This window comes from Cryptotermes secundus, unplaced genomic scaffold (assembly GCF_002891405.2).
Source record: "Cryptotermes secundus unplaced genomic scaffold, Csec_1.0 scaffold537, whole genome shotgun sequence".
NCBI lineage: Eukaryota > Metazoa > Arthropoda > Insecta > Blattodea > Kalotermitidae > Cryptotermes > Cryptotermes secundus.
The window spans coordinates 2,568,395-2,580,865 of record NW_019740661.1 but is presented as its reverse complement, the minus strand read 5'-3'; the positions used below and the strand labels follow the sequence as shown (position 1 = coordinate 2,580,865).

Sequence of the window (12,471 nt, the reverse complement as noted above, 5' to 3'; positions counted from 1 at the left end):
TTTCATGCCCGTGACTATGAAGAATGCCGTCTTCTGGGATGTGGCGCCGTGTAGATATTATGTAAATCGACGTTTCGGAGATACGTATCGCCTACATTTTCAGTGTATAAAAATCCGCGAGCTAGGAACCAGCATGAGCAGGTGACTGCAGATTGCAGCCTCTCTAGCGGAATTTTGTACCCTGAAGATGGAGGCGATACGTTCCTCCGTAACATCTGTTTACACAATACCTACGCGGAGCCACATCCAAGAAGACAGCATACTTCAAGTTAGGAAATGTGCTCTTGGGGTAGCAGATCAGGGGCATTCGCTCTGTTATTACCTCTGGATTTTACAGATACCTCTTGAAAGCCACAGACTTGCAAAGAAGTGTACTAGACGTGGAATATGCGCTTCGTTCTTCTCTGCAATTTTGTTCGGAATATTTTTCTCCTCAATGAACACTTAGCGATTCGGATTGAAATGGGCACAGACAAAAATGTAGATTTCAGTTTGAAATGTCCGTTACAGTTAACCGATTTCAACCAGACATGGTATGTGTCCACAGATTTTAATGAAACTTGCCATTATCACAGTTCATGATAATCTTTCAGTGATCCTCGACTTGATATATGCGGACAGACATGGCGAAGCGAACTGGCTCAGTTTTGCGACTTCGTTTTAACGCACCAAAAATGAATTTAACGGAAGACAGTATCCAAGTCAGATACTAGAAAAGAGGATCTCGTTTGCCTAAAGTCGCCAATCTTAAGTATGCGAAAGATTTCGGTTAAATTAAATAAAATATAATAAAAATATATAAAATAGTAATTAATAAAGCAACGGATGTAGCAACACGATGAATTATAGATGTCAATTACACGTATACTGTATACATGTAGACCCATAAATTCAGGTAGGAGAAACCTTTGTTTAGTTATTATATAGAATAAACTACTCCGATAATATTCATATCTGTTCGGAAGACTGACCGCCTCTCTGTTCTAACGGTCAAGTTCCTGGCTACAGATCCAGAGGTCCAGGATCGTTTCCCGGCGCTACCAGATTATTTCTGAGAAGTAGTGGGTCTGGAACGGGGTCTACTCAGCCTCGTGATGATAATTGAGGAACTATTTCAAGGAAATAGCGGTTCCGGGCTAGAAAACCGAAATTAACGGCCGTGGGGATTCGTTGCGCTGACCACGCGACACCCTCTATCCGCAAAATTGGCACTAAACTTGGCCGACAAGCGGCGGTCGCTCGGTCGGTCTAGTTCGCTTGCGGACTAAAACCACGGAGAGTTCACAAATGTTGAAAACAAGTCAAGAAATATAAGCACTGCATAGCAATTCTGGAGCGTTCGTTCTCTTGTAATTATTTCGAAAGCCATAAGACTTTATGTTGGCCCCTGAATGTATGTCTAATTGTACGCTTCAGCATTTCTTCGGAGTATTTGAAGCTCCGATCAGTATTCAGCGAGATACGAACAGAATCGCTTGTAGGTCGCCATGTGAAGTGTCGGTTGTTTTTGTCCGAGTTTAACCCATGTTGGAAATTATCGACAAATTTTAATAAAATTTCCTAACATTATTAACTTTCGTGAAAATCTGTTCAGGCGATATTGAGTTGTTTCATGCCTGTAGACAGACTTCCGGACGGACGAAGGGGTCCTGACGGGCACTGCGCAGAAATGCGAATGCAACCACAGGAACAGCCCTCGAATCCTGTATGTGTGTGGGGATTCGTGTATTAGTCCCAATGAATTGCAAGGAACATATAACAAACTGGCTTAGCCATCAACAGTGAACCTGGTTGCTATGAGTACTCTTGAGATATTAATAATAATTACTGACAACTGTTGTTTTCTCGTATTTCTTTTTGCAGATTATTCGTTTATCACTCAAGTTCGACAAGGAGGTGTATATATCATGATCTCACTGTCAGGCATCCAATTTATAAACTTCATGCAAAGAACATATTGTCGCGTATTAAGGGATGGTGTGACCTATAATAATGGGTTCTGGATTTGATGATTAGTTTTATTGGCACTACTTTACAGTTACAGTGAATTATAATTTGTCTTAATTCCGTGCATCCTGCTGTGCTACAATATACAACTCTTTAATGAACCGTCACAACACAGCAAATAGTAAAACATCAAAGTCAGCGTTCAGCTGTGGCTTTGCTACATGCTTCGGCCACTATCGGCCATCATCAGACAAATACAAATAAATTTCAACAGAAATTTACCATTTAACTGCAATCATAAAATGGATATAACACTATTTAAAATTACAAATTTAAAAATACTAATGTAAAAAATACAAAAGTTCAGATTATATAAAAATTAAAAATTGGAAGTATTATAACAAGATAAAATATTAATGATGTTTTCAAAAACATTGAATCAGTCGTTGGATATACTTTGTGTGCGTTTCCATAGACAATAGGGAAATTCGATCTTACTTTATATAGAAGATTTTAAGAGAGGCCCGTGGCGTAGCAATTAATGAATTGTGTAATGCTGCCTCGTCATTAAGAAGATAGTGGCCGAAACATGTAGCAAAGCCACAGCTGAACGCTGACTTTGATATTTTACTATTTGCTGTATTGTGACGGTTCATTAAAAAGTTGTATAATTTGTTGTTTGTGTGCTGTATTTTCTTTGAGCGTGGTATGTTATTTATATGTTGTGTCTTATTGTAGTACCACTGCCACCGGATAAAAACCCATTTGCAGTTAAAATAAATAATATAGCTCACGCATTGAACTCCTCCTTATTGACGTCGGTCTGACGAGTCTCTATGAAGAATCTCTCATTGCTGTCTCAATCTCGGACTGGTCTTTACTCGAATTCACGAATGCACTGCCCGAATAAAAGTGACGATGTCTTACGGTTCCTCCCTTGCTCTCTGTTTCATCCGTATCCACGAAACGTGTGTCGATCTCGGGACAACGCTTTGATTCCTCCAAGCGTTTTCGGTGCTCCGCAACGTGTTTAGCAATCCGTTGTCTAGCAATGGATTATTTCCTCCGTCCGTTCACAGACGTTCTTTTATGTTGTTAACTTCATATTTAGGTAATGTCAATTTTCCGGTATGAAAGTTCGTTCATAATAAACGAGCAATCAGTTCTTTCTTATCTTCATTCTGCATCCATTCTTCCTTGCCTTTACTGCTTTCATACATTTGCCTCATTTCCTCCGTTCTCCTTTTTAACAGTGAACTAAGTTACGCTTCTATCCTTCAGATAGCACGATGTGTTCCTCAAAATACCGGCCGATGGACAAGTCCAAACCCCCAGCAATCCCGAGCGCTACTTTATTGCGTTACATTTTGCGAATCAGTTGCCTGCATACAAGTTGCGTGATTATCTGAGATCTGTACCGTACTTCATGTCAGAGCTCTAAATTAAGTGGCGCTAATGTCCCTCCCACCACATGAATTCGTGCGACCGCCATGTTCATATTAACGATTGTAAAAAATTAAGAAGTACGCATTTAGAGTGACCTCAACTGGCATAAATTTCTTACCACTTACTTACTTACTTACGAGGCCGCGCCATAGCTCAAGCGGTTAGTCGCTGGCTTTCCACCGCGGCGGCCCAGGTTCGATCCCGGGTCTGGTCAAGTGGGATTTGTGGTGAACAAAGTGGCGCTGTGGCAGGTTTTCTCCGAGTACTTCGGTTTCACCTGTCAATCTTCACTCCATCAATTGCTCCACAATCACCCTCACCTATCATCTGGGGGTGGTACAATAGGCCAGAAATGGCCGCAGTACAAGGGACTTAGTCCCACCCCACTAGCAATAAAGAAAATAAATAATACTTACTTACTCATGGAGCTTAGCTCTTTTGGAGCCGCCAATTCTGCAGCCACTCAAGAATTTCCCAAAGGTTCATTGCCGTGTTCACAAGAGCCCTCCCCTCGTCCCTATCCTGAGCCAGATGAATCCAATCCATACCATCCCATCCTATCTCTCTAAGATCCATTTTAATATTGTCCACCCACCTACGCCTTGGTCTTTCCAGTGGTCTCTTTCCTTCTGGCTTTCCCACCAATATCCTATACACATTCCTCGTCTCCCCCATTCGTGCTACATATCCTGCCCACCTCATCCTTGACTTCATCATTCTAATTATACTAAACATGTAGCACAAGTTATGAAGCTCCTCATTGTGCAGTTTTCTCCACCCTCCTGTCACTTCATCTCTCTTCGGTCCAAATATTCTCCTCAACACCCTGTTCTCAAACTCCCTCAGTCTATGTTCCTCCCTTAATGTCAGAGACCAAGTTTCACACAATTTCATACCACATTTTGTGAAAATCGATCATTTGGTTCAGAAGTTGAATGGGGAGCACCCAGCACGGCGATCTCGTGAGCATACTTTTGGGGGTTTTTCCTTTTCATAAAAAGACATAAATAAACGTGTAAGATCACAATGCTGTGTGTTTGTGTATGTACATGTTTCTGTATATGTCCTCACAATTCAACATTTGAATCAGATGACCGATTCCACGAAACATCTTATGGAATTTACTCCATTGGGGCCCACTCCTGTTTCCTACAGTTAGCAACACAAGCGACAACATAGCTGACCCACGAAATTGTGTAATGATTCTTGAGTGATGTATGCTAATGGGTCTTGGAAAAGTATACTCTTTTATATAAACGAGTAACAACTTGACAGCCAATCACAGTGGCCGCGCGCTCTAAAGCATGAACCCTCCTCGCCCGCTCGAACACTTGGATCGCGGGTTCGAATCTCACTCGATACATGTATGTCTTGGTGTTAATGTTGTTCTGTGTGTAGGTAGCGACCTTGCGACGGGCTGATCACTCGTCCAAGGAGCCCTGCCTTCTGTATATTGGATTAAGAGACTGAAAAAGCGACCAAGGTCCAAAGGGCTGTAGAGCCATAGAGAGGAAAAAAAAACAACATAACAGCCATGCAAAAATGTGCTTTGGCTGTTAGTTTTATTGTGATGGCTATTGAATCATAGGAGCTAAGCGTGTGCGTTTTAGCACTGAGATAGTCTATTAACATGCCTACACTTACGTACACGAATTTTGGAAGAGGGCGGAAGTTTGAGGTTGCGTGAAACAAATTTGACGTAAGAACGTACACAAAATCTCTACTTAAAGAGTAGGTTGTTAACAAAAATTAAGAATGTTGTACTTAAGCATCCTGTTGCATTAATGTTCATGATCTCCGTACACGGACAGCAATACAACCAACCCAAAAGTGATTTGTATCTATAGAAGCTACCGCGGCACACATAACATGTAAATATAAATACAGCATGCGGCGCTATAACACACATAACATGCACACCGTGCCACCCACCGACTGCAGCACAGCTGAATTTTAAAGGATGTATTTCATTGAACTTTTAATTATTTCTGTGTACAAATTAACATCGAATATAATCGTGTCATGGAATGGAGCACACAGTGAAACAGTTTTAACAGGACTCATGCATGCGTGATGGTGACCTATGCGGCCGAAACATGATGCAATAGGATAAGAGAAATGTTGCATTGAAGACGATAATATGTAAACTGAAAAATGAAGAAAGTTAAACAACTGTAGTAGATCTGTGAGGCTAGATCTATATGCATCAGGAAAGCAGGCTGAGTGAGGTCTAGCGATCACTTGTTTTTCACAAGGAGAACAAAGTTGTGTAAACATGTGTATGTCTGTGTAAGGTTTGAGGTTTACACGGCGGTAACTCTGAAGAATGAACTTGATCATCAGCTCTACATACTTCTTCTTCTATGGCGCAACAGCCATATAAAGAAATAAAAACCATAGCAAAAACAACTGGCTTAGAGGTGAATGTAAATAAAACTAAAATGCTGATACAATCTAAAAGGAATCCAAGGCAAACTGGAGAAATTAACATGGAAGGGGACGGGATAGAAATAGTTGAAAACTTCATACATTTAGGATCGAAATTCCACAAAGATGGAGAGGAAAATCATGAAATAACAAGACGAATAAAACTAGCGAATAGTGGATATGTCTCGTTACTATCAGTTTTTACATCAAAGGATATACACCGAGCGATTAAAAGAAAAATTTATAAAACAATGATAAGACCGGTGCTTTATTATGGATGTGAGGGTTGGACGCTAAACAAGAAAGAGGAATCAGTCATCAGTTCTTTCGAGAGGAAAATCCTAAGACGAATTTATGGACCAATAAAAGAGAATGGGATATGGAGAATAAGATATAATAAAGAGTTATACAAATTATATAAGGAGCCAGAGATCTCAGTGACGATAAAGCTTAAAAGATTGCAATGGGCTGGGCATGTACAGAGAATGGATAAGGAGCGTATCCCAAAGAAAATATTATACAGCACAATAGGTGGTAGGAGACGTGCTGGGAAACCAAGAACTAGATGGATTGATGCGGTGGAAGAAGATGCAAAGAAGTTAATGGGTGTAAGGAACTGGAAGAGAGCAGCGCAGGATAGAGAGGAATGGAGGGGCTTGATAAGGGAGGCCAAGGCCCGACATCGGCCTGTTGCGCCATAGAAGAAGAAGTAGAAGAACTATGAAGAATACCGTCTTCTGGGATGTGGCGCCGTGTAGATCTTGTATGAACCGATGTTCCTCCGAAACATCGGTTTACACATGATCTACACGGTGCCACATCTCAGAATACGGCATTCTTCATGTGTATGTCTGTCAACACATTATTACATTCTTACTTAAGGGCCAATCTTTAGTAGATACAGAATTAAAACTTTCAGTAAAGTTTGTTAAAGAAAAAGTCAAGAACTTTTTATGTTATCCTAGATCACTAAATACAAGGATCTTTCCTCAGAAGGGAACTCAGTTGCCCTGCCTCTAGCTCCCCAGGTCCTTTGCGACTTCTCTGGCACAATAAATTTAATTACAGGCGGATGGCCTGCCTTTGCTTTGCGCAGTCGCAATCCGCTAGTGCTGTCTGTCCCCTTTGCACACAAATTGTTTAATATGTCGTAATGAAGTTCTCCAAGATGTTGATCTTTATCATAACTAACGGCCCTGCATAGTTTCACATTTCGGGAAAATTTGATTTGTCTGTTACGACTCCAGTTACTGTATTAGGATGAAAATTTATTTGAACATTTTTCTCGGAAATAAATTATCGCACGGAAGATTGGTCCATGTCATAAAATTAGATCGTCTTGTACTGGTTTTGCTTCTAACATTTTTCGTTACGTGAAAACAGACAAAAATATTCTCTCACTCCATACAGGGTGAAATTTGTATAAGGGTGAGGTTCGCATTTCCTGGTTTCCATGTGCAATGAATGAACATCAGAGTCAAAGAAGTATGAAACCCCGCAAAGAATGCATTTGTAAATTATGTGTATTCTACGGGAATACAAATTTCCATTCCTGTGAAATTTAACAGATTAACACGTACGTCACATCCACACGCAAACGTATTCATTTATTTCACTGAGCTTCACACGTAAGCGTGATGAATTTTTGATCCTCAGAATTAAAATGCTGTTACATTAATCTGATTTAAACAAAACCCGATGTGACATGATTTTCCACGGAGCTTTTCAATATAGATGGTATCCCTCCCAACATACTGTTACCAATCTCTGTATTGTTCCTATTTAGACAGACATAATCCTACCCTAAAGGAAGGGTGTCGTTGAGAGTGTAACAGCAGAGGGTGCTATGAACTGTTGGACCTCTGAACAAGGTGAAGCCAGACACACAAAATATTAGAAACTTAAATCTGGTGCTTGTGAAGCTCCGACCGTTCCCAAACTGCCATTGGGGCATGAACTTCGTAAGAAAGCCTGGATTGATAGAAGCCATGGTACACGTGTTACTTACGTAAAGATGGAACTGCGTAAAATTATGAAACCCTATAATGACAGTGACTAAGACACTGTCTTGGCAAAGAACAGACCCGTCTTCTCGTCAGAGAGGACGCTCCTAAACGAAAAACGCTGCCATTTTTTAAGCAGAACCAAAAGGGGCTCAAGATTAAGAGAGACAGACCGACTTTCTCTCTGTTGCAACCTTGCTTGCATTTTCACTTGGATCTGTGAGGAAGGAACTAATAGGCGAAGGAGGAAACTACTGAAGAACTAAATCTAAATCGAAATTGTTACAGCATGTAGAAATGCTAGATGATTTAGATTAGCAGAATTCTTCCTCGTCTATAAACCAGTAGTAGAAAGGGACGTTGGAATGCCCAGAAAAAAATGGAAAGACAGTTGAGCCGGCATAGCTCTGAAGGCCTTTGTCTTGATGATGATTAAATTAAGGGGTCCGAGATATTCAGTTAGCCCACGAAGGGGAGATGAAAAATGTATACATAATGTTATTGGGAAAACCTGAACTGAAAAGACTGTTTCGGATACTTAAGCGTAGATGAGAGGATAATACTAAAGAGGTTCCTGAAGAAATGTGGTATTGAGTGGATTCATCTATTACAGGATAGGGTCAGTTGCCGTGTCCATAATGAGTTGAGTATTTCTTGGCTAGGTTGAGAGACTGTCGACTTCTCAAAATAGACTCCATGAAGTTTGGTTAGTTCAGGCGAAATAACAGGAAATAGTATGTGAACTGATTTATCTCTGTTGGAATTTCAGATTCCAGGCAGTGCACTGGGCACTTGATAGTTCCTCGGACCGCCAGAAGTTCACTCTCACTTCTATGGTGACTTTCGTGCCCGTGCCATTTGTGGACGAGAAACCGAAGTCCAGGTAAGTTGAATGTATGATCCAACAATAAGTTATAATGTATTCAACACGCAGCATGTTTATGGTTTGTCACAAAGTTGCACTCACAGCCCATGTACCGCAGTCACGTCGGCCATTGTCAGGACACTTCGGGCGTCGGCTGTTCCTTGTGGTTATAGTTTGTTCCTTTTCTCTTGAAGCTGTGAAACAAGGCGGTTGGGGGGGGGGAGTGAGGAGTGGGCCGGCTATAGTTCGGTTCAGGTCAGGTCACATGGTACAGATCGGAACTGACAACTGTTGCCAAGAGATCTTAGAAATTGAGCAAAGGTGAGCTAACTCATCTTGGGTCGTGTCATAGCTGAGGCGGTTAGTCGCTGGCTTCCCACCGCGACGGCCTGAGTTTGATCCGGCTCAGATCATGTGGGATTTCTGATGTACAAAGTGGCACTGGGGAAGGTTTTCTCCAAGTACTTCGGTTTCCCCCGCCTGTCTTCATTCAACCAGTTGCTCCACAATCACCATCATCTATCATCTGCTACAATAGGCCAGCAGTGGCCACAGTACCAAGTCGACTGTCTCACCCCACTAAGAATAATAAAAAGTAAATAAAAAATCCTCATCTTCGTCCTCCGCGTGCCTGTTATACTGTTTATATGAGTCTCTCCCTTCTTCATGTACCATCTGTTTTGCATTTTTCAAACCACACACTTTCCTTCGCGAAACGGTAGAACTTGGCGTCACTGTACTGCACTTGACTGTTCAGGACAGAAGCGTCTCGTGCCGCTGCCACGTAACAGCTGATGCAGCTGACGGCCTCAGCTGAAGGCTACTCCCCAGCCCCCTATTGTGACTGGCTGCTGTATTTTCCTGCGAAATTCAGGTCCTGTGGGAAATAGTATTGAATTCAAGACTCCTTGATTACTAAACTTGTGCTGACCCGGGTTCATGTAGAGCGTGAGTAGGTTCGGCCCCTACTTCTGCCGCTATTATCGAAAATCAGAACAGTGAAGTTGTCCCTGTGCTGAATTCGTTAAGCACTTGCCATGAAGACGTATGGGGGAGTAGAGATATAGCTCCACTACTCTTGACGTCGGCACTAGACGGAAGTGAGTGGTCAGCTTCACGCCCCAGCCGCTTTACTCCCGGGGAAGGAGTCCCTGGTACCTATTCAAAAGGAGGCTGGGCAGGCCTCAGATCCTGTCTGGACGCTGTAGAACAGAGAAAAATCTTGTACTGCGGAGAATGGAACTCAAGTCGTCCAGCCCTTAGCTCGTCGCTATACCGACTGAGCTAGCCCGTCTCCTACAATGAAGTATATATGATTTTAGCTAGAATTAATTTCCGAAACGTCGTGTATATTAACTATACCGTTGATATTATGTATTTCAGCATCCTGTTGCAATTGTTCAACTTAACGTCCATGTATGTATCGTCCGTCAGTATTGCAACACTTGTTCATTCACCACTTAATCTTAATTTTAGTTTAACATTTTACACTTTAACACAACATGTTTCGGCCCCCAACGGCCATCTTCAGGTGTCTTGATGTGTTACAAATATTTTATTAAATTATGTTAAAACTCTACACTGTGTTATTCCGTGCTAAAGTCACACGCTGTAGGTCTCTTTTCAAGGTAAAACAAGAAAGGTAGAATAGAATAGAATAGAATAGAATAGAATAGAAACCTTAATGGATTTTATACTGTTTAGGTTACGCGCAGTTGAATAAATCACCGGCCCAAATAGCATGAAGTGATCCTAGCTGCGCACTAACCTGCGCATACAACTCAACAACTACTCGTATACCAGGGCAGTGCTGAGACAAATTGTGTATGGTTGCGTTAGGCTAAGTTAAATTGGGTTAGGTTTGGATATGTCAGATCAGATCTCTGTATTAGACCACTGGCCATCCTTCGCGTCCACCTTCGCAATCATGCAGGATTCACTTATGTTAGGTTTGGTTAGGTTCATTTAGTTTAGATTGTCAGATTAACCCTCGGGTTTACAGAGGTTTGTGAACGTTGTCCATCGTCCAGTATTTTAAAGAACACAACTCTTCGGAAACTGGATCTGTTTCCGTCCTCAGGGAGGGATCTGCTTTGCTGGGTCCTTTAGAAAGTGTTAACATGTTGTATAGCGTTGACAGATTCTAAAATGACCGTGAGTTGTGAGTGTGGGGGGGGGAATTTGAAAGATGATGATGTTTGCCTGTTTCAAGTACTCTTCTAACATTCGTCTGGAGGAACTGAAGAAGAGGACGATAATTAGGTAAGGATGATACATCCGACGAAAAATTAAACTCAGACATTTTATTTATTGTGTCTGCTGACAAAGGAAGACAACAAATATCCTGTCAGAATGGCCGACCATTCAACCAAGATTCGAAACATTGAAGTCTGTATTATGAGTAAATAGTTCCAACCACCAGAAACGTAGGGATCTGATTTTTATACCCTAATAATCCATTAAATGTGTACACATTTATGCATGAAAAACTTCCAAAATATCCATATAAGAATTTCATAACAAATATTAAAATCGATTTTACATTATTTTAAGACCAGCAAATCAACATTTAAGTTAATTTTATGTGATCGCTGAATGATTCGCTTGCAATGAAAAGTTATACATAAATGCAAATCATGCAACAAAGCCAGCATTTTTTCATCACAAATTAAAAAGCTAATGATACTCGCATTTATTTCTCCAAGCTTTCACCTTATCTTGTGTTGCAGTTGACAGTTATTAAATATTTTAGGTTTTCCGTAGCTAATCGTCTCCTATTGTCTCGTAAGATGTCCTTATAGCGGGAAAATTCTTTCCACCTCACAGGAACTTAGGGGCGCATGTACAAAAGCCGCTATTTGCTCCACTGTTAGCGGTTTTTTACTTGGTAGTTCAGTACGTTTACCGGCTAAAATTTCTTCAATTTCACAAATTTGTTCACATCTCGGGGTTTTTTAAAGAATGCTGTATGCCTTTTCCTTTACTATTTTACCAACTCCAGGAACCGAATTCAATTTGGAAAGAGTGGTTTTTGAATACACTTAACGATTGATACAAAGTAGTATTGCTGTTGCTTGCCTCCGGTCAGGAAATGGCGGATGGAAGATGAGAGAAGTGAGCAGATATATAGAAAAGATTAGTTTCTGGTTCTGCGTTTTTAGTACATCTTGGGCAGTTTGAATTGATGCTGCACTTTTGGGATCAAATGTATTCACGGCATTCCTAACCGGTTCTAAATGTTCGGTATAATAACTCGCTGCACACAGCCACGTGACCGAGCGCGTAAAAATTGGTTCAGAAGGAAGTGGAACGTTCGGTGCTACTGCTTTAAAGGCTTCTTTTCTGTATGGCGCTTTAACAGACACCTTCTTCACAGAAGACACCAACTTGTCAACATGCGGAAAATTTGCACGAATTGTTTCTGCAACAAGGTACAATCTGCAACACGGTACAATCTGCCGCTAAAAAGGCTTCTTACAAGTCAAAGCAGCAATGTGAAAAAAAAAACCTATTAGAAAATTCACTAATCAATTTTTGAACAGGAGCACTTTTCGTGGATTTATTTTTAATATTCTATTTGTTTATATCAGTGTTTTGCTGAAGCATTTGAAAGCTTTTGTCACATGCTCGGCAATAAAAAAAATTGTTATCAGTAATTATCATCTCTCCTTGGCCGCGCCATAGCTCAAGCAGTTAGTCGCTGGCTTTCCACCGCGGCGGCCCGGGTTCGATCCTGGGTCTGGTGAAGTGGGATTTGTGGTGGAAAAAGTGGCGCTGGAGCGG

At 41.2% G+C, this 12,471-nt stretch overlaps 1 protein-coding gene across 3 annotated transcripts in view; it reads left to right on the top strand.

Annotated features, from left to right (window-relative positions):
- LOC111872507 (tectonic-2-like) overlaps window positions 1–12,471 on the top strand; it is a 600,257-nt gene that overhangs the window by 562,036 nt on the left and 25,750 nt on the right. For all 3 annotated transcript variants that reach the window (XM_033754739.1, XM_033754740.1, XM_023866497.2), the window contains one exon: window positions 8,593–8,706. In XM_033754739.1, the coding sequence (XP_033610630.1) occupies window positions 8,593–8,706 (114 nt within the window). The remainder of the gene's footprint in view (window positions 1–8,592; window positions 8,707–12,471) is intronic.